The following is a 23,298-nucleotide window of genomic DNA, read 5'->3' on the forward strand; positions in this document are numbered from 1 at the left end:
TGCCAGCACATAAGGGACTCAAAACTGCTCACAATACTTCAACTGTGCTATAACCATGCCTTATAAAGCCTTAGCATTACAGTTTTGATTTTATCGCCCTCGTGAAATGAATGCTAACATTTCATTGCCTTCCTTGCTACCAATTCATCCTGCAAGTTAACCTGCAGGGAATCGTGCAAAAGGACATCCAAGTCCCTTTGCACCACTGATCCTATTGTATTTCTTTGTTTTTTTGTGAATGCCTGCAAGAAAATGATTCTCAAGGTCATATATGGTGACCTATACATACTTTGATAATAAATTTACTTTGAACTTTGAAGTATATTCTATGTCAACACTTAGCATTCCAGAACAATTTACCTCAAGCTGCGGATTTTTCCTTTTTATGGGATCAGCAATCCACCTCAGTATGTATCTGAGGGAGCTTTCAGTCACATAATCACACGGGCGGTGAAAGTTTTCATTTATACTTCAGCAACCTACATTGCAACTGACTGAGACAAATCTCTGTATTTTCAGGTGGAACAGAACCAGTGCGTGATTGAGGAATCTCATTATTTATGTAGTATTGCTCTGTTTAAACGAGAATTCATTGCCACTTGCATTACTTGTTTGTGGGAGTATCAATCATCGTATTTTATATGGTGGTTCAAATTGTCTCCGAGCTTATCTAGCACTCTTTATAGGACATGATGTCTCTGTTTTTGAGGTTGCGACTCCTTTCTATTTGGCGCAGTGTGAAAGTGTAGTTTATCTCACAATTTGAGATATCTACTGTTTATGACAATTTAAATGCAATGTCATTTTTCTCTCTTATTGGGGTGATACTCTCCCCCCCCCCCCATTTTTAAGGGGATAATTTATCTCGCTCTGTTTAAATGCGGCATATTTTGCCGTGGTCGGATGCAATTCATGAGATGCAGACTTTCCCAGGTGTTTATCTTTACATACGGGGTTCAGTCTTCAACTGGATTGGATCAGACAGCGGTGGCATGTCTTGAATTTCCCCGGCTATGCTTAGGTGCAGTAACAGCAGCGTTGCGGCGTTGTTTGGATGTTGGGCCTGTCTGTCTCCACCCTCCATCTTCTTGTGTCCAATGAGCTACGCACGTAGTTCGTCTCGCAGCCGGAAGGACGGGAGATAGCCAACCAGCCTTTCGGCTCTCAGTGCGACTTGAGCCGGAGTTCCGTGCACTTTAATTGCCTGCAAACCCACTACCCGGTCAAAGGTGCACTATGGCGACCCCACTGACGGACTTCGAGAAGAGGAAACAGATCAGCGTGCGGGGAATTGCTGAGCTCGGGGACGTGGTGGAGTTGAAGAAAGGCTTCAACAGGCATCTACATTTCACTCTGGTCAAGGACAGGAACGTCGCCACCCCCCGGGATTATTATTTTGCCCTGGCTCATACCATCCGCGACCACCTGGTCGGTCGCTGGATCCGTACCCAGCAGTATTACTACGAGAAGGATCCTAAGGTGGGTGAGGCCAATGCTCCACAGTCCATCCCTTTTCCTCCCGAGCCATCGTCAACTCTTCCGCGTCTCAGCCCTTGTCTAAAATTGCTAATTTCCGATGGCCGTCAGCGCCCTTCATTACAATTAAAAAGGCGAGGAGAAAGAGAGAGGGTTGTGAAATACTACCAGCGAAAGAAATTTGTATTCAAATGCTTTAAAACGGTAAAATGCTGATCTAACACAACCTTTCATTTTCTGCATCCGTTTTCAAAATATTAAGCGTCCTGTTTATTTTATTTAGAATAGCAGAGGTTATATTCCAAATAAAACCTGTCTTGTTTTAGAGGGTAAGAGTGGAGTTTTAAATAATTCGCGTTAAGCTTTCAATTTGTCATAGTACGTATTCCTTTTGTAACTTCGCCTGGTACCGTATTGGTATTCCAATTTTTTTAAAAGATATACTTGCTCTCCGAACTCATTGAAGCCTGCGGAGTAACTGTGAGGCACTCATCTAATTTGTTTATAATTTTAATGGAGCATCCCTTGGGAAATGCGCATTTGGAGAAGTTATATTCCACTACACGTACTTTTGGCTGACTGTACACTTCATATTTGTTATGTTTTGGGCAGTGCTGGTGCTGTATGTTGCGGAATGGGGATTAGGATTTGTTTGGCTCCCACTGCATTTGTTTAACCCAACAGCTCCACACCATGTTAAAACGCTGAGTTATAAAATTCCTTCATAAATCGGAGAAAGTGAAGAATAATAACCAGTGGGAAAGATAGGTTTTACCTTCTGTCAGTCAGCCCAACTGTCTACAATGGCCCCTTTGCTCTTCATATGCTTAGTGAGGCAAAATCCTATTTACCTGCCCATTTTCCATACCCTTTCTTCATACACTCGTCCAAGGATCAACTTTATTCACCATATACATTTACATGTATTAGGAATTTGTAGTGGTGTGTTGGTCAGAGCACAGCATGCCACAACAAAAAACATTAAACTATAAAGGATTGTATATAAATATATAGCTACTAAACGTGTGTTGCTCTGGACTATCAGTATCTGCAGAATCACTTGTTTATGATTCTGCAGCTTTATGACTATGTGTTGGCTGAAGCTTGATTGATGTTACAGTCATTTGCCAATCCCTTCAGAATGAAAGAGCAAAATATATTTTTAGCTGGGCTTGATTTCAGATAAACACCAACAGCTACAGAGCAGGCGGAAAGATTGGGTCTACCAGGACAGTGCTGATTGTGGATTTTGGGAAAGAGATGGAACATAGATTGTAGAAGAGTAAAGCAGTTCTGTTCATTATGTCTGTGCCAACCATCGTGACAAATCAAACTAAACCTCTTGCCTGCAGGTAATCCATCCCCTGCATGTTCATGTTTTTATCTAAATGTCTCTTAAATACCACTGTGACATCACTTCCACCAACACCCCTGGCAGCATGTTCCAGGCACCTGTGTAAGATGAAACTTGGTATGCAGATGCACAATCTGTGGGGTAGTAGTGATGAGGATGTAATGTGTGATTGCAGCAGAACTTGGACAAATGGGCAAAAAAGTAGCAGATAAAATACAGTACTGGGAAACGTATGGTAATACATTTTGGTAAAAGGAACAATAGTGCAGACTGTTACCTAACTGGGAAGAAGTTTCAAACATCAGAGGTGCAGAGGGACTTGGGAGTCCTCTTGCAAGACTTCCGGAAATTTAATATACAAGTTGAGTCTGTGGTAAAAAAGGCAAATGAAATGTTGGCATTTATTTCAAGTGGAATAGAATATAAAAGCAAGGAGATAATGCTGAGCCTTTATAAGACACTAGTCAGGCCACACTTGGAGTATTGTCAACAATTTTTGGCCCCATGTCTCAGAAGGGATGTGTTGTCATTGGAGAGAGTCCAGAGGAGGTTCAGGAGGATGACTGGGAATGAAGGGGTTAACATATGAGGAGCATTTGGCAGCTGTGGGCCTGTACTCACTGGAATTTCATTGAAACCTACCGAACGTTGAAAGGTCTAGGTAGAGAAGATGTGGAGAGGATGTTTCCTATGGTGGGGGTATCCAGAACTGGAGGTACAGCCTCAAAATTTTGGGGTGACCCTTTATTATAATTGAGGTAAGGAGGAAGTTTTTTAGCCAAAGAGTAGTGAAACTATGGAATGCCCTGCCACAGTCTGTGGTGGAGGCCAAGTCCGTGGGTATATTTAAGGTGGAAGTTGATCGCTTCCTGATCGGTCAGAATATCAAAGGATATGGCAAGAAAGCAGTTGTATGGGGTTGGGTGGGATCTGGGATCAGCCATGATGGAATGGTGGAGCAGACTCAATGGGCTGAATGGTCTAATTATGCTCTTTTGTCTTATGGTCTTGTAATTCTATAAAACTTTCAGGTTTTCCTTCAGCCCCTGCTTGTTCAGAGAAAACATCTCAAATTTCTCCAACCTCTCCTGTTAGATAATATTCTAATCTAGCAAAACCTGATGAACCTCTCCAAAGCATCCACATCCTCCTGCAGGCAGTTTTCCAAATGTGGTCTAACTGAGGATTTATGTAGCTGCAACATGACTTCCTGTCTCTGATACTCAGTGCTGCAACTGATGCAGGCAAGTGTTCCATTTGACTTCTTTATCACTCTTTCTGCTTTTGTCACTACTTTAAGGAAGCTGTGGACTTTCACTCCAAGATTTTTCTTGTACATCAATGCTCTTAATAGTCCTGTCACTAATGTTAACTTACCATTGTATTTGACTGCTCCATTAAGCTCCATTTGCCATTTCTCTGACTATATCTGAGACTGCTCTGTATCTTGCTATGTTTGACAACCTTCTTCAATCCACCAATAACTCCGCCAATTTTTGTGTTGTCTGCAAACTAGCTACATTTTCTCTAAGTCTTTTATGTATATCACAAACAACAGAGGTTCCATTGCTGATCCTTGTGCAACACTGCTGGTCACAGACTTCTAGCCAGAATAATGCCTTCCCCACTATCCTGTCTTCTGTGTCCAAGTCAATTCTGAATCCAAAGCACCGTGGAACCCATGTGTCTTGACCTTCAGGATCAGGCCATTGTGAGGAACCTTGAGGCTCAGATGGCTTACTAAAGTTTATATAGACAACATCCACTACCCTACCCTCTCAGTCATCTTCATCACAATTTCAAAAAAAAATTAATCAAGTTTGTAAGACATATGCACAGAAGTTTGTGCTGAGTACTCAAGATTCAGGGTAGCTTATTGTCATTCTTCAGTATAGGTGTAAAGGAGAACAAAGTGGTTGTTACTCCAGATCCGATACAGCATAAAAAACATTATAAATGCAAAGAACACAATAAAAAAAAAAGAAAACATAAATATATAAGCTATCCTATAAAACACGAAACCCATTGCACACAAGATTTGTTTCAGCGTTATCACAGAGACTAGAAATAATTTTGAGTGTGATGCATCTGGTTATTTAAATAACCTACTAGATTCATCTTGTTATCTGTAAATTGTTTAGCGAAGCTGCGCTGTAGATTGTGCGTCCACTGTTACATAAACTCCACCTTTGCACTAATTGATCAGTATCACCTTGTACATGTTTTGAAATGATAAACACTGAGTGCTGGAAGTTGATTCCAGTTTTGCAAGCTGCAGAACATGGAGACACAGTCCTGCTTTATTAATCCTAAAATATTTCTTTCTTTCACTATGTTCTGAAATTATCAGAACAGGTGGAAATCTTATTGGGGGGGGGGAAGGTACTTCTTCAAAAATATAATTCAGCTGTAGTTTTTAAAACCCTATCCTGATGTTGGAGGACTATGTGAGTGTGTTTGGGGAGGCGGGTAAGTGGCTTGTTGCTATATTTATATTTATTTTATTATTGTTGTTGTTATTCCTCCAAGAGGTCCACAGCCTTGTCATACGGTTTAGAGGCTTGAGCGGTTTGATGACCCAGAGAGCTATGCTGGCTGGAGTCAGGGCCTGGTGCTTTGGCTTTTGGTTGGGTCACCCATGCCGTACAGGTCAAAGGGTAGAGGACAGACTTAGAGTGGTCTACCAGTCTTCCATGTTTGGGGGTTCAGCTCAGGCCTAACAACCCTGAATGGTCAAAAAAATTATGGAAACAGCAATGAAGAATCTTTCTATATCTGTGTGCGATGGTACAGCAATGGAGGACCTTCATTACTGCCCCAAACGCCAGCAGCAAGTGTTGTTGTTGTTGCTTGTATTATTTTGTGAACATGGTGTGCATGCTTTGTTGGTGCTGGAATGTGTGGCAACACGTCCTTAGTTTGTGTTGGTTGTTGGTGCAAAAGATGCATTTCACTTTATGTTTTGATGTACGTGTGATAAATGAATCTGAAGACTGAATATTCCTGCTAGCTCCTCTTGGTGCTCCGAGTGTCAGCAGGAATTATGTCCGGACTGTGGAGCGGAGCTATGTACTCATAGACTCTGATCCAGTAATGAGGGTGCTTCCGGTGCTTCATGGCTGGCGCAGAGCTCCACTAAATAGCATATTTTGTTTTAATCCATGAAAATGTTACCAAATTGAGATTTCTGAGAAAAATACAAGTGTATTGAGGAAAAAACCTACTCAAGGAAGAACAAAGTTATGGGATTGGCTTGTTAACTAATTTGTAAAATTGAAAAGCGACCTCTGTTTCTTTTGTCAGTTTAGTTTGGCATGCAGACCTCATCACTGTTTGTATTTAATGCTATAGGATGCAATTGTACACTCACTTGTCACTTTAAAGGGTACTTCCTGTATCTAATAAAATAACCACTGAGTGAATGCTGGTGATTTTCTGCCACTGTAGCATATTCACTTCAAGGTTCAGCATGCTGTCCATGCAGAGATGCTCTTCTGTGCACAGTGTGGCAATGCATGGTTATTTGAGTTGTTGTCGCCTTCCTCTCATCTTGAACCAGTCTGACCATTCCACTCCGACCTCTCTCATTAACACAATATTTTTGGTCACAGAACTGCCATTTACTGAATGTTTTTTGTTTATTGCACCATCCTCTGTAAACACCAGAAACTTGTGCATGAAAATCTCAGATCAGCATTTCTGAGGTATCACCCTGTTTTACACCAACAATTATTCCATGGTCAAAGTCACTTAGCTAACATTTCTTCCCCATTCTGATGATTGAACTGAACTTTTGACCACATCTGCATCTTTTATGCATTGAGTTGCTGCCACAAGATTGGCTGATTAGATATTTGCATAAATGTGCAGGTGTACCTAATAAAGTGGCCATTGAGTGGGGCTGGAAAATGCTTGTTTTTCTCTTGGACATGGTATGATGTGGTTTGTGGACTGGTTTAAGATGTTTCATTTACTCTAGATTTAAGAGGGCAGCAGTTCAGGAATAAATACCATTAGTGTCAATCAGCCCATGGAAAGGAACACACAAAGCTCTGAAATTTAGGTCACGGCTTGTGCTGAAACTTGAAACCAATGGGAGAATGCCGATAATACCTAGATGATCAGGTGGTTTCTGTGGAAAGAGGGAATCTGATTTAATGTCACGAGTGGAAAAATGTTGCAGTAGAACTGGCCAGACCTAATGCAGATAGAAGAAAAACAAGTGATTCAAAATTGTGGAATTTGATACTGAGTCCTGAAAGCTACAATGTGCTGAGATGGTTCTGTTTCTCTAGCATACATTGCGGTAATTTGCAATAGCCTCCTTCCTTTGTTAGATGCCACAGGCAGGTAGATCAGAATGGGATGGAGAATTCAAATGGCACACACCTCGAGATTAATTATTGGAGAAGTTGGGTTTATATTTGCAAAAGAGAAGATTGCAAGGAGATCTGTTTGAAGTATTTAATATCATGTTGTGTAGATGAAATGAATAAAGAGCTGTCGGCAGAGGAGTTGAGAACTAGGGGGCATAAAATGAAAGGAGATTGGCAAACAAACTACAAGCAAATGAGGTCATTTTCTTTACAAGGGTTAAGGTTTGAAATGCACTGGGTCTGTGTGGAGGGAGATTCATTCAGGGTGTTCAAAAGGGAACTGCATAAATATCCGAAAAGACAATGCGAAGAACAGTGAAGAGGAGAGAGCAGAGTGGTATTAGTTGGATTGCTCTTGCATTGAGCTGGTAGGACTTGATAGGTCTGTGTCCTAGAACCATTTTGCTTCTATGAACAGAGAAGAATCTGGGTAAATGGTTGATGTTCATGATGGTGAGCCACAAATAGTGATGTACCACAGTGGTCAGTTCCGGATCCTCAGATATTTGCAATCTAAGTGAAAGGGCCTGGGTGTTTTTGTTTGATTAAATTTGCTGATAATGCAAATGAGGAAGCAAATTGTAATGAGAGAACACAGGATCTGTAAAAGGGATGTTGATAGATTAAGTGAACAGATAAATTTCACAACTGGGATAAATATAGAATGCAGATATGAGGTACTTGGTAGGAAGGGGCAAGAAGCAAGAAAGACCAACTAATACTGTGGTACAGTTAGTTTGCAGTTATGTACCACAGAAAATCAGAAAGAGATGAAATGTTGCCTGTCATTCCCCATTCCCTTTGCAGCAAAAGTTTTTGGATTCTTGCTACAACCATAAATGGCATGTGTGAAACCATGTGTGCAATACTGGTTGGGTCCAGAGGAGATTCATGAGAATTATCCTGGGAATGAAAGGGTTAACATATGAGGAGTGTTTGATGGCTCTGGGCCTTACTAGAGTTTAGAAAAATGGAGGGATCTACTTGAAACCTATTGAATATTCAAAGACCTAGATAGAGTGGATGTGAAGAGGATATTTCCCATAGTGGAGGAGTCTAGGACTAGAGGGCAGAGCTTTAGAATAGAAGAATGTCCCTTTAGACTAGAGATGAGGAGGAATTTCTTTAGCCAGAAGGTGGTGAATCTGCGGAATTCATTGTCACAGACAGCTGTGGAGGCTGTCATTGGGTCTATTTAAAGTGGAGGTTGATAGGTTCTTGATTAGTCAGGGTGCCAAAGGATATGGGGAGAAGACAGGAACATGGGGTTGAGTGGGATAATAAATCAGCCATGATGGAATGGTGGAGCAGACTCAATGGGCTAAATGGCCTAATTCTGCTGCTATATCTTATAGTCTTATGGAATTTTGCCTTTTAATTTAAGGAAAGATATATTGGCCTCAGATGCAGTCCAGAGAGAATTCACTGAGTTAATTCTGGGATTAAAGAGTTGTTTTATAAAGAAACAAGGGGAAGCTTCTTCATTCAGAAGATGGTGTGAGTGTGGAACGAGCTGGATGTGGATTTGATTGTAACATTTAAGAGAAGTTATGGAGCTCTATAGGATGGGAGGTGTATGGCGGGCTATGGTCCGGGTGCAGGTTGATCGAACTAGGCAGAATTGCAGTTTGGAACGAACTAGATGGGCCAAAAGGCCTGTTTTCTGTGCTGTAGTGCTGTGACTCTACTGAAATCTCCTCAGGTCTCTCTCTGGTAAGGAAAGATTGAATAACATGGGCCTGGACGTAATTGGCATTTAAAACCTGCAGTTAGATTATTTAAGCAAATTCTGAGGGAACTTGACCAAACAGATGATAGTGTTTTTCATTATAGTGGAATCTGGTACAAGAAGGGGTATTATTTCAGAATAAGAATTAGTTCCCAATTTTTTAAGGAAGCACGGGCAAGGATGCATTTCGAGAGGATAATGCATCTTTGGAGCTCTCATTGCCAGAGAGCGATGGTGATTGTTGTGTATTTAATATTTCAGTAAAATTTGAGTAATATTGTAAATATGTTGATTAAACATTCCTTATTTGTTTAAATAATTCATTATGGGTTATATGTGAAAATACATGCATTACATACACTATCACACTGCCATGTGATATGTGCATGCCTTGCTTAAAGTAAAACATGCAGTTAGACTCAATTCAGACCTTGGTGTCTACCATTGAATTAGTTCAATGTTTTGAAGTTACAAAGCATAATGATTGTCTCTTCGAATGTTCAGGCTGATGTTTAGTGAGGAAGTTGGTTATAGCATCATGTAGGAAGGTAGAGCTGAGTCAAGGGCAGATCAACCACACCTCACACTACTATTTTTTGTTCTTGCATTTTTTTTTGACTCACAATTTGGGCTCCAAGGAGATCACTTGAATTCATTAAAGCTTTGGTCAGAATATGCATAAAAGATTTGAATTGCAGTGGTGTGCTATGAATGGCTGCCCTTGACATCAAAGCAACATTGTAACATTAAATAGCACTTGTAAAACTGGTTCACTGATAATAGAAGGGCAAAACTTTTTACTGGTTGAAGTTATACCAAGCACCAAGGAAAATATGGAAGGGCCACTACAAGCATCTAGTATGGAAGGCCCACTGCACAGGATTGAAAAAGCTGCAGAAAGTTGCGATCTCAGCCATCTCCATCGTAAGCATTTGTCTTCCCAGCATTGAGGATATTTTCAAAAGGCAATACCTCAAAAAGGTGGCATCCATCATTAAGGACCCCCATTATCCAGGACATGCCCTCTTCTCATTGCAACCAAGAAGGAGGGGTTACAGGAGCCCGAGGGGACACACTCAACATTTTAGGAACAGCTTCTTCCCCTCCACCATCAGATTTGTGAACAGACTATGAACCCACCGATGAACACTACCTCGCTATCTTTGCTCTCTGTTTTCACCACTAATTTAATTTAAAAATGTACAGTATGTAGTTACTGTAATTTAGTATTTTTATGTATTACACTGTACTGCTGCCACAAAACAACAGATTTCACAATATATGTCAGTGATATTAAACCTGATCTTGGTTCTGAAATGGGTGTGGGTTGGAAGTCAATAATCAGGCCAAGGATATTGCTACAGGAGTTCTTAGGGTAGTTCTCAAATAGATCTCAACTCCATCAATGACTTTCCCCCTCATGTGGTGGTTGCAAAATATTCAGTTCTGTTTGCAACTTCTCAAAACATGAAGCAGTTCACATTGGCATGCAGCGAGTCTCAGACAAAATTACAACATGTTTCTAGTCAGAATGTAATCCATTCCCTCCTTTTTAGATCCCAAGTGGATAACATCATGCTTGCAATGAAATTATTTATTTCTCACCGCCATTCACCTAATGCAGGGGAATACGGTGTGCTTAAGTCCCACAAACAAAAAAAAATTGTAATTAACTTCTCCCCTCTCATGACAATGATTTATTTGCTTTTATTGCATTGCTTCTTGTGGAGCTGCTTCATTGTACATCTGCTCTCACTGGACACTCTTATTAGGGTCCTCCTTACCTAATAAAGACCACTGAGTGTACAGTATGTTTGTGGTCTTCTACTGTAGCCCATCTACTTCAAGGTTTGACATGTTGTCCATTCAGAAATGCTCTTCTGCACATCACTGTTGTAAAGTGTTGAACCAATCCAACCATTCTCCTCTGAGACATTTCCACCCACAGAACTGCCCCTTATTGGATGCGTTTTGTTTTTCTAAAATTTTTTTAGCGAATCAGCGTGGAGTACGCCCTTCCAGCTCTTTGAACCACGCAACCCTAGCAACCCCTGGTAAAGTTGATTAATATTAAACAAATCATGAGACAATTTACAATGGCCAATTAACCTACGAAACAAGTCTTTGGACTGTGGGAGGAAACCGGAGGACCCAGTGAAAACCCATGCCTTCCACGGGGAGGACATGCAGAGACTCTGTACAGAAGGGTGCTGGAATTGAATTTCAAGCTCCGGAATGCCCTGAGCTGCAATAGCGTTGTGCTAACCACTACGCTACCATGGTGCCTAAATGATCCATTTTCTCGCGCCATTCTCTGTAAGCTCTAGAGACTGTTTTGTGTGAAAATCACAAGAAATCAACAGTTTCTGAGAAACTCAAACCACCCTGTCTGGTACCAGTGATCATTCCATGGTCAAAGTAACCTGGATCACATACTTCTGCATTCTGATGTTTGGTCTGAACAACAACTGAACCTCTTGACCACGTCCTTTATGCATTAAGTTGCTGCCATATGATTACCTGTTTAGATATTTTCATTTCCTAATAGGAGTACCTAATAAAGAGGTCATTGAGTATGTTTATTCACTCTGTTTCTCAAGTTACAACAATAAGTGCATCATAAAAGTAGTTTGTAAAGAGCTGTGGGGTGCCCTGAGGTTACAAAAGGTCTTCTTTAAGTGGAGCTTTGATATTTTTTGTTCCCTTTCTCTTGTTTAGATGTTTATTTTTTAGTTCTGAACGAGCATATTGATCACAAATGCCAGCCGCATTGACAGCTGGACCGCTGTGAGTCTATGATTGATGGATCACTAGCTAAGCACAGGACTTTGTGCAGCTTAGCTGGGGGAAGCAAATGTATGGGTGTTCTGCTTTTGGGCACTTTTGAGCGTTCATGTGGTTTGTTTACAATGGCTCATCACTGGTTAGTTTAGTGCAGTCAGCAAAGCAAAGCCTTATTAATGCCCGGTCATTCTCTCTTCTTCCCTCTCCCACTGGGCTGAAAATGCAGAAGTTTCAGATTGTGTACACCCAGGCTCAAGGACAGCTTCTATGTTGTTATGGAACTTCTGAGCAGATCTCTTGTATGCCAAAAGATTAACTCTTTATCTCCCAGCCTACCTCAATATGTAGCTTGCAAATTATTTGTCTATTTGAAATGCTCTCTCACTGTAACTCTAATACCATATTCTGTATTCTGTTTTCTTTCTTCTACTTCAATGTTGGTATGTATCTGACTGGTTGACATATTGAGCAAAGGCTTTCACTTAACATGGGATAATATTAAAACCAGTCTAATTTCTCAATATTCATTCATCGGCAGCACTGAGTAATGTAGAGATGCAATTCCAAACAAAATGGGCTTGTTCCGATTATTTCCCCAAATGGTGATACAATTTAGAGTTTGAAAAAAAAATTAGTTCTAACAGACTGCTGACTTTGGACAGAGATCGCAGCTAGCCTGTGGCCACCTTTTGCCACTATATGCTTAATGCAGGGGTTCCCAGTCTTTTTTTATGCCATGGACCCCTACCATTACCCGAGGGGTCTGTGGACCCCTGGTTTAAAAGTCATCCAAAGCTCTGCTGCTGTACAACTACTTAGTGCACCATTTAGCTACAAGCCTTTGAGCTGCTGACATGCATTCGGTCCTCGTTTGATGTTGATTTTTATACATAAATTTGATCAAAGTTCTCCTCCAGTTTCCTGCAAGGCTATGACCATCATGATTTGGCTTTTCCACTTCTTTCTGCCTTGTTACTACCTGTCCTATATTTGAGAAAATGCCTTCAACTGTCTGGCCACCAATTTCTTTATCAAAGCCTCTCCATCTCTTTGAACGTGCTTGTACGAGTTGAAAAGCCACAAACAGATCACTCGGAAACGAGACTCAAAGTAATTTTATTGACGAAGTACACGTGTTACCATGAGATTCATTTTCTTGCAGACATTTATAGTAAAACAGAGAAATACAATAGAATCAATGAAATTCCACACAAAGAGGGACAAACAACCAATGTGCAAAAGAAGACAAACTATGCAAATAAAAAGTAAATAAGTAATCCAGAGAACATGAGTCCATAGGTTGTGGTATCCATTCTAAGTTGAGGTGAGTGTAGTTATCCACATTGGTTCAGGAGCCTGATGATTGAAGGGCAATAACTGTTTCTGAACCTGGTGCTGGGGGACCCAAGGCTCCTGTACCTCCTTCCCGAAGGCTGTCTTCTCACTGCAGCCTGACCTGGATGGTGGGGGTCCCTGATGATGGATGCTGCTTTCTTGTGGCAGTGCATCAAGGGTGGGGAGGGCTTTGCCTGTGATGGACCGGGCTGTATCCACCACTCTTTTTAGGATTCCGATTTACTTACCAGATATACATTGAAACACACAATGAAATAAATCATTTACATTAACAGCCAGTAAACCGAAGGATGCACTGGGGGAGCCCATAAATGTCACCACACACTTCAGAATCTGGTTTAATATCACTGGTTGTGAAATTTGTTGTCTTTGCAGCAGCAGTACAATGCAATTACATAGTAATAGAGGGGGAAAAGCTGAATTACAGTAAGAATATATATAATATAGTATTAAATAGTGCAAAAATTTTTTTTTAAAAAAGTAGCAAGGTAGAGCTCATGGGTTCCATGTTCATTCAGAAATTGGATGGGAGAGGGGAAGAAGCTGTTCATGAATCGTCGACCTTGTTATCAATGTAATATCTTTAAGGTAATAAAATGGCTCTTACACTTCACCTTTGTATTTTTCTGGAGGAAAGTAAGTCATTGGAGCACATTGAGCGATACTGGGTGAGAAGACAACAGCTTGGTAGGATTTTGGAATATTTCTGAGGAGGGTTAGAGAGGTGAAGAGGTTTGGGAAGCATTTCCAGTGCAGAAGGTTTTGGCTACTGAACACCATCGTTAATCCTGGGGTTAAAATTTGGGATCAACAGTAGCTTAGAATTGGAGGAATGGAGAGATTATAGAGCTACAGGAGGTTTACTAGGAAAGACTGAAACATGGAAGGATTTGGAATAACATGAGAATTTTTAAATCAATTTATTTGTCAGGTGGGGTCGAACAGGAGTGGCAGGTGAGTGTAACTTGTATCACTTCTGGCGTTCATTACCAGAGATTTGGAAAACTCAGGTTTTAAAGAGGGTGACAACTGAAGCAACCAGGAATCCCATTTTTAAAATCTCTGATACTTTCCTACAACATTGGATGGCACCTTGGCGTAGCGGTTAGCGTCTCACTATTTCAGTGCCAGTGACTCAGGTTCAATTTCCACTGCTCTGTGCAAGGAGTTTGTACGCTCTTCCCATGACCACATGGGTTTCCTCCCACGCTCCAAAAATGGTTCCATTTAATGCCAGAGAAATTATACAATATACAACCTGAAATCCTCACTCTGCAGACATCCTCAAAACAGAAGGAAAAACCCCAAAGAATGAATGACAAAAAAAACGTAAGAACCCCAAAGTCCCCTACCCCACTCCAATGCGCATCAACCCTCCCCCTCGCCACCACTTGTTCTAGCATAAAGCATCTGTATTTCCAACACCCACTATCCAAGCAAAAGAAAAGCCCCAAAGAGAGATCATGGTCTACCAACTGTTCCTTCCAACATTTCAACTTCCCTGTCTCTCTCAGGAGAGACAGGTATCGCTCCTACCACTGCAAGAGGAGGGTCAAAACAAATGCAATCATAGGTTAATCGATCACGTGGGTGTTACGGGGTAGTGCAGGCTCGTTGGGTTGGAAGGGCCTGTTGCTGTGCTGTATCTCTAAATATAATTAACAAAATACATGAAACCATTTGACCTATCAAGTCTATGCTTGCTCTCAGAGCAATCCCATCAATACAATTATGCTTCACTTATTTTCCCATAACCAATTCAGTCACCCAATCCTAACTCCACACTTGATTCTCCTCCCATCACCCACCTGCAAGGAGTAATTAACAATAAGAAAAACCACTGAATAGTTGTATAAGATCCAGGTGATCTGCATAATAGAGGAGATGATTTGACATGGATGCTGCTGACTAGTCGTAAATGATGAGGAGGTATAGGTGAGCAGAGTTATATTCATAAAGATTTATGATTTCTGATGGTCATTTTGCCATTGAAGAAAAACTCTTCCAATGGTGGGACTAAATCATGTGACCAATGTTCCCTCTAAGGTGTGCACATCTTTTGCAACTAGCGCACAAAAGATTGTCACCCTCTACCTCATTAGAATGTTAAGTACGTTTCATGATTGTACACAATCCCATTTCCTTTTCCAGTTTCTGATGCCGACGGTGTTGACAATGTGGAGTTTGTGATGATTTGTCTACAGATTTTAGAACTGGCTTATTTATACTGTTTGCATTGAAGAAATTATTCAGTGCACACATGTTGTCACTAGGCAAACAATTGCACAGCATAAGATTTTTGCGCACAGTGTTCATTACAAATTAGAGGGAACATTGCATGTGACCTAATTCAAGAAAATGCTTTTTTGACGTTAAAGTAAGGCTAAAAGCCTAAGAGGAGGCTTATGAGAAGTTTATGTTGTTTCTTAGAGCACTTCCATTGAGATGATTGACAGTTTTTATAAAATATGTGATGAATTTGACTAAATTAGGAGGATGGCTGAAGAGGCAGTAATGTTTGACTTGTGTTCAAGGAACATAATTCTTGCTCAAGTCCAAACTTGCTGAACCAGTTGAGTTGAAGGACTCTATGGGCTAGTTAGCCAATTCACCTTGCAGCTTTCCTCTACATTAGATTATGAGGACACGCAGTCCTTTTTTATTCTCATGTAGTAATGCATGCATTAAGAAATGATACAATATTCCTCCGGTGTGATATCACAAAAACACAGGACAGACCAAGACTAAAAAAAACTAACAAAACCACATAATTATAACCTATAGTTACAACAGTGCAACAATACCATAACTTGATGAAAAACAAGCCATGGCACAGTAAAAAAAAAGTTCAAGGTCTCTCAAATGTCCCACATCTCATGCAGACAGGAGAAGGAAGAAAACTCTCCCTGCCATGCCCGACCACAATCCGACTTTGAGTCATCCGAAAACTTCGAGTCTCCGATCAGCCCTCCGACACAGAGTACCGAGCACCATCTCTATCCGAACGATTCGACCTCAGACTCGGTCGCCAGCAGCAGGCAAAGCCGGGGGTTTTGGGGCCTTCCCTCCGGAAGATTGTTTATCGCCCAGTAACAGTGGCAGCGAACCGGCGTTTCAGAAATTTCTCCAGATGTTCCTCTGTGCTTTCACATCTGTCTCCATCAAATCAGAATTGTCCACGGCCCCTATTTAACAGAAACAATATAATTTTCACTGGAGAGCTGCGTGCGCGTGTCGCGCTGCCATCTTCTCCTCCCCCTTGTGAAACATCGGGGATATTTTTCTCGACATTGATGGAGGTCATTGGGCTCGTTGAGTTTATGCAACTTCTCTTAACAGTCCCATCAGACACATTTAATCCTGCTAAAAACTGTTGTTTCAATTCCACCCTGATCCTCCTGCCACTCATCTAGACTAAGGATAATTTACAGTATTCAACTAATCCAGCACATCTTTGTGTTGTGAGTGGAAACCAAAACAGTTTTGAGAACTCCAAGCAGTCAAAAGGACAAAGGGGTTCAGGATCAAACCTGGGCCACTGTGAGCAATTATGCAGATTTTCCCATAATTTTTTTTCGGTAATTTCTTCTGAGTTGTACTTTCATGCAAATTGCACCAAAAAAATCCATAAACTGATGTTCTGCATGGGCTGATCAGTGGTGTAGTGGCATCGGCATCAGCACCAGACCTTGAGGCAAATGGTCCCAGGTTCGAATCCAGCTGGCTTCTTGCATGCTTTCCATCTGTGCTGAGTTGAGTGTCGGGCTAGCAACTCGGCCTCTTTAAAACAAAAACAGACACATGCAAATGAAATGGCAAAAAAAAAATGCCACCCGATGTACCACAAGGTGTGAAAAGGAACAACAGCAATGTTGTTCATGCATTGTACCTGAATGAGTGAGGGAAATAAATTTAGGAGCAATGTATTAAAGAAAATGAGATGGACACTTTAAATATTTTTTAAAAATTACGGTTTCATATAAAGCTCATAGAGTAAAGAGCATTGTAATAGTGACAGAAGCAGAACAAGTTCCAGATGCTGGGGGTCCTTGATAGTATATAGGCCAATCCGCTGTACAGTGGATGTAACGGATTGCAGAAGCTTTGATGAACTCCAACCATACCATCGACTTTGGAGGACGATAGAGATGGGAGATCAACGATGGCCTATGCTCCACTGGGAGTGAAGGGCCCAAGAAGGAGGTGATTTCTTAATGATGCATGCTGCTTTCTTGTGGCAGTGATCCTTGTAGATATGCTCACTGGTGGAAAGAAAGAAAGAATAATAATAATAAATAAATAAGCAATAGATATTGAGAGCATGAGATGAAGAGTCCTTGAAAGTGAGTCCATTGGTTGTGGGAATATTTCGGTGATGGGGATAAAGTTTAAGGGAATGGGGGATTCTCAAGATTCCTGTAAACAATGGATTAAGTACTGACCATGTCTGTGACTGCAGTGTGTTTGAATAATGTCTCACAGCTGCCACCTTTGGAGCAAGATAAGGGTTAGAGTTCGCCCAGATCCACATAAGATATCTCTGGGCTTTTCATACCTTTTGATTTTGACAAAAAGCAGTACCTGATGGAAATTAGACAGAACATTCCTTTCTTAATTAAAGCATAAATTTGACAGATGTTCTTATCTTTGTAATTAAGTTATGGCTCCAGCAAGCCAGGTAGGACATTCTTTTCTTTAATTAAGGTGGCTGGAGTGTCTAACAAATTGATTGTACTTTTGTATCAATAGTCCATTGACTCGGCTGGAATGGTTATCAAACTGATTGTTCTTTGTATCAATAGTCCATTGACTTGGCCGGAATGGTTATCAAATTGATTGTCCTTTGTATCAATAGTCCATTGACTTGACCGTAATGGTTATCAAATTGATTGTTCTTTTGTATTAGTGGCCTTGTAACTTCTGACAATTTTGACACCGGGCAGTGAACTTGTAGAACCGCCGGGGAGATGAGAAAGGGTCTCTCCCTGATGTTGGGTCCAAGTTCACTCACCGGCTGAGCTCAAAAAATAAACGGGTGAAAAGATAAGTAACAATCTTTTTGTGCTGTTGTTATTTGATCTAGCAAAGTTACGTTTACAATGGGGCGAGTGAAGTTATCCCCTTTGTTTAAACAGCCTGATGGCCAAGTAACGAGTCTGTGGTGGCCAGTGCTATCATGTGTGCTGTTGTGTGCTGGGGCAGCAGGCTGAGAGTAGCAGACACCAACAGAATCAACAAACTCATTCTTAAGGCCAGTGATGTTGTGGGGATGGAACTGGACTCTCTCACAGTGGTGTCTGAAAAGAGGATGCCGTCTAAGTTGCATGCCATCTTGGTCAATGTCTCCCTTCCACTACATAATGTACTGGGTGGGCACAGGAGTACATTCATCCAGAGACTCATTCTACCGAGATGCAGCACAGAGCGTCATAGGAAGTCATTCCTGCCTGTGGCCATCAAACTTTACAACTCCTCCCTTGGAGGGTCAGACACCCTGAGCCAATAGGCTGGTCCTGGACATTTCATAATTTACTGGCATAATTTACATATTACTATTTAACTATTTATGGTTCTATTACTATTTATTATTTATGGTGCAACTGTAACGAAAACCAATTTCCCCCGGGATCAATAAAGTATGACCATGACTATGACTGATGGTCAGGTAAGTGTTCCTGAACTTGGTGGTGTCAGTTCTGAGGCTCCTGTTCCTTCTTTCTGATGACAGCAATGAGAAAAGAGCTTGTTGTGGGTGGTGGGGGTCACTGATGATGGATGCTGCACTTTCCTGCAACACTGCTTTGTTTAGATGTGCTCAGTGATGGGGAGGTTTTCACATGTGATGGACTGAGCCGTATCCATTTTTTTTTGTAGGATTTCCCTTCAAGGGCATTGGTGTTTCCATACCAGGCTGTGATACAGCTAATTAATATACCCTCACATCTATAGAAGTTTGTCAAAAACTTAGAAATTTGCTCTGTTAAAATAAACATCCTTGTGCATTACAGCGTATATACTACTTGTCTCTGGAGTTCTACATGGGAAGGACCTTGCAGAATACTATGGTGAACTTGGGAATGGAGAATGCCACAGATGAGGCCATATATCAGGTATGCTGCATGAATATTTGGCTAGTTTGCGGAATTCTAACATCGCAGTCATCAGAAATTGAATGCATAGATCAGAATTGCAGAAAGTTATCAATGTGCAGAGCAGCAGCTTATGGCTCAGTTGAAGAACATTTGAACTACTGTCTGAGCTTATGGAAAATAACGGTCCAGCCATTCTTCCTTCTGAGTAATTTAGATTAGAAGTGAGGCTTTTCTAGCTCTGTTTTTACTGTGCGTGTGTATTCCTGCTTATGATCAGATAATGTGATGGAACAGCTTATATTTGAAATCATGTTAGAGAGAGCTCTGGCACCAGGAGTTTATTTTTTAACTGTCTTTTATAGAAATGCTGAGAAGGTCTACTTCAATGTGCAATGAATGTGGCAAGTAAATGTCATCTGTAATCACACAGGCAACACTGGTCTTGTCTTGCATTCATTAGAGCCTCCAGTGTTACTGCCTTTTGTGTCCTTCAACATTTATTTGCACAATACAGTTTCCTGGCAGCAATGAATGCACCACTTTATCCAAGGAGTGATTTTATTGCTGCACCATATGGTCTTTGAAAATTGTATTGATGTATTCAGCATCCAGCCATTAAGATTGAGGACATCAATTATGTAATCCAAGAGCAGTCATTCTAGCTACTGGATAAAAGCACCACATTGAATTTCACATTTTAGCATGTCTGTAATATGTGTATGTAAGCAGGATCATCTCAGTACACTGTACCAGCAAGGAAGCCACCAACATCGTTTGTGGTATAAGGTTACTTCCATCCCTGTCCACAGCACTGGGTTGAAAAAGGCATCCAATTACTACCCCATGCCCCTGTTTCTTTCATTAGTATTGGAAACCATGTCTCCTTATTGAGCACATGACCACTTCCCTGATGGTGAACACCTTCAGTTTGCACATCACAGATGGAATGCAGAATAAGGATAACTACTTTCCCTTGGTTCTGTTCTGAAGTTGTCTTAAATCTGATGTCCTGTGGTTACTTCTATGATTGAAAACATGACAAATCTTCACAGAGAATATAACTTGGCACTCTTCTGTTAAATGTCATCGAAGAGATGATCAGTACATTGGGCTGCAGACAGTAGTACTGGGTGGAGCTGTTGGTATCTCATCAAGTTCAAGGTTACTCTTCTATTGTACAAGTCGTGACATTGGTCTCCTCCAAGTCAAGGAGAGTAAGAACTGGTTTGATTATGTTTCGACAGATTTATCAACCAGTTAGCCAAAGGATGAAGTCAAAGTTTGTTTTCAGCAGTTTTATGGAACAATACATGTTCTGCCCCAATAGACTGCATCCTTGTTTTTCCCGTTCAGTTTTAGACCAGCATTTAGTAGCAATTTGTCACTGGGTGAGCATGGTTGTCTTGTTGCCAGCAAGAACCTCTCCTTAAATGAAGGTGAAAGGCAAAAAGAATAATATTGTATTGTGAGCTAAAGTAGAAAAATATGTTATGATGGATTTGTATAAATTGGGTCAGTGAAGCTGGGCCATTTTTAATATTCAAAATGAAAAGATAAAAGGGAACTATTTTGTCAAATGGATTTAATATCATATTTTTGGTGTAACTTTACTCCTTCCCTCTATTATCTACTATTATCTAGCTGGGTCTAGATATTGAAGAGCTGGAGGAAATTGAAGAGGATGCTGGACTGGGCAATGGAGGTCTAGGTCGACTGGCAGGTAATTATTATAAATGGCAACTCACTTGAGATCGATTTTCACTTGTCTTTTATGCACATCTGGTGCAGTATATGTTTGAATTGTTTAAGTCAATTACATACTTGTAGCTGAGCTTGTGTTTCAGTATGTGCCCCCACCTGCACACTTGTCCCCTCTCTCCGAGGGCAAGACTTGAATTGTATTTTATGTAAATAACTTTGTCCTTCAATGCTTTATCCTTATGAAGTACCATGAAGAATAGGCACTGTTGTAATATCAGAAGGCATGAAGAGGCTGCTCAGGCATTAGAAGTCCTGCTATTGCTGTTGCTGCCAAATCTTCAAAGTCTGCAGCATGATAGGCAGCTTGAAGTCAGCCTCTTCTGGGGCTGGGGTCCATGAATTCCTCAGTTAATGGTAGGAGTCCGTGGCATAAAAAGGTTGGGAACCCGTGTCCTAGACCAACATCAAGACTCTGATCATACCATAAGACACAGGAACAGAATTAGGCCACTCGGCCTGTCAAGTCTACTCCACCATTCCTCATGGCTGATTCATTATCCTGCTCAACCCCATTCTCCTGTCTTCTCCTGTATTCTTCAACACTTTACTAATCGGGAACCCATCAACCTCTGCTTTAAATATAGCCAATGACTTGGCCTCCACAGCCATCTGTGGCAATGAATTCCACAGATTTACCACCCTCTGGTTTAACAAAAAATATCCTCATGACTAACTCCAACCCAAGCATCACGAGCAGAACACACAAAATGCTGGAGGAACTCAGCAGGCCAGGCAGTATCTAGAAAAGAGTACAGCTGACGTTCCTCCAGCATTTTCTGTGCTGCTCAGATTTCCAGCATCTGCAGATTTTCTCTTGTTTGTCACTAGCAGAAGCAGTTTACCTCAGAATTTGAAGCAGTAAATATTTTTTTAAAGACACAAAGTCCTTCAAGGGTGTACCAAAACCTGTTTTGGGATGGCAGGAGAGAACATTGTCACCTACTCATCGTAGTCACTGGACCAAGACCAGGAAGGCAATGAGCATTGTGGATCTGTGCAAAAGAATGATGAGACAAAGTGTGTAACAAATAAGCCCCCATGCTCACCCCATCAAGTTCCAACTGAGCCCCCTGAGGCAGATTCTGCAGATCCCACAGAGAGCTTTTCAACCACCTCAGGATCTACAGGGCTGGAGTAGAAACTAGTCACCCGTGACCACAAGGGACACCTTGAGAAACAGGAGGAGGAAGTCAGCCATAAATACTAGTGTGATGATAATTAGTTAATCAGATTTCTTTAATGATAATAGTTGAGGAAAAATCATTAACAGTATGCTGCAGATGACTAATTACCCTGACTCAACGTGGTGCAAAGGGAGTTTTTTAGTGTCCTCTGAGAAGATAAATGCATTTAAATGTTCATCCAAATGATGGCATCTTTAACACTACAGCGCTTACACTGGTGCTGGGATGGGAAAGGAGTTCCAGTTTAGATTTTTTTTTGTTCAAGTATATTGGGATTTGAGTCCAAAAATGTCTGCTCCCAGTGCTGGGTTGCAAATCTCTGAGCCACAGCTGGTGCCTCAAAGCTAAGGTTGCTAACCTAGATGTGATCAACAGCTGAGGCACAAACTGTGTTCAGAATGGGGTTAATTTTGCAAAGTGAGGTCATGTTTCACGGTCCAGCTGAAATTTATTCCTGTACTGCTGATCACAAGCAGTGCTCTAGAATGTGATTTTTGTTTTGCTTGTACTTTGAATGGTGACGTACAGAGCAGTTTTGTAAATAAACCCGGGTTTTTACTCAGTATTGGTGAGTAAATCCTTTTTAAAATATTGCTGAACTGTTTACTGGTTTCAACTGTGTACATACTCTGGCTTCATTTTGCTTTAAGAAGTCCTCCTCTAATTTTCAGAACCTTTTCAAAGACTTGTATTATTTATGCAGCCTTGTCTTGGACCAGCAAAAACAGAGTCATAGGAACTGAGTTCATGCTGGGTGTATGTACGTTTCACTTTACAGCGGCGTCATCAATTAGCACTCGGGGGATGGGAAATAATGAAAATCTGTTGGCCGCCCACCTTGGAAAGTAGAGCATAGAACATACAGTACTGTGCAAAAGTATTGGGCACACATATATAGCTAGGGTGCCTGAGACATTGCCTAGTAATGTAGTAATTTTATGTATTGCACTGTACTGCTGCAAAAAAAACATTTCATGATATATGTGAGTGATGATAAACCTGATTCTGATCAGGGTCTCTATTGTGGACTGAGAGGGAGAAGGATGTAAGGAGAGGGGAATCATGGTTGGAAGAAGGGAGGGAGCAGGAAGTGCCAGAGGGACACTCTGTAGTAATCAATAAATCAATTGTTTGGAATCAAATGACCTTGACTGATGTCTCAGGGCTGTGTGTGTCTGCACCTGTG

General features: G+C 41.1%; 1 protein-coding gene across 1 annotated transcript in view; it reads left to right on the top strand.

Moving 5' to 3' along the window:
- Nucleotides 1-1,129: 1,129 nt before the first annotated feature.
- Nucleotides 1,130-23,298, top strand: part of LOC140201485 (glycogen phosphorylase, brain form) — a 107,834-nt gene continuing 85,665 nt past the window's right edge. Inside the window, exons 1-3 of the mRNA XM_072265673.1 lie at nt 1,130-1,479; nt 19,084-19,185; nt 20,809-20,887. Of these exons, the coding sequence (XP_072121774.1) occupies nt 1,237-1,479; nt 19,084-19,185; nt 20,809-20,887 (424 nt within the window). The 5' untranslated portion in view covers nt 1,130-1,236. The remainder of the gene's footprint in view (nt 1,480-19,083; nt 19,186-20,808; nt 20,888-23,298) is intronic.

Source organism: Mobula birostris, chromosome 8, assembly GCF_030028105.1.
Source record: "Mobula birostris isolate sMobBir1 chromosome 8, sMobBir1.hap1, whole genome shotgun sequence".
NCBI lineage: Eukaryota > Metazoa > Chordata > Chondrichthyes > Myliobatiformes > Myliobatidae > Mobula > Mobula birostris.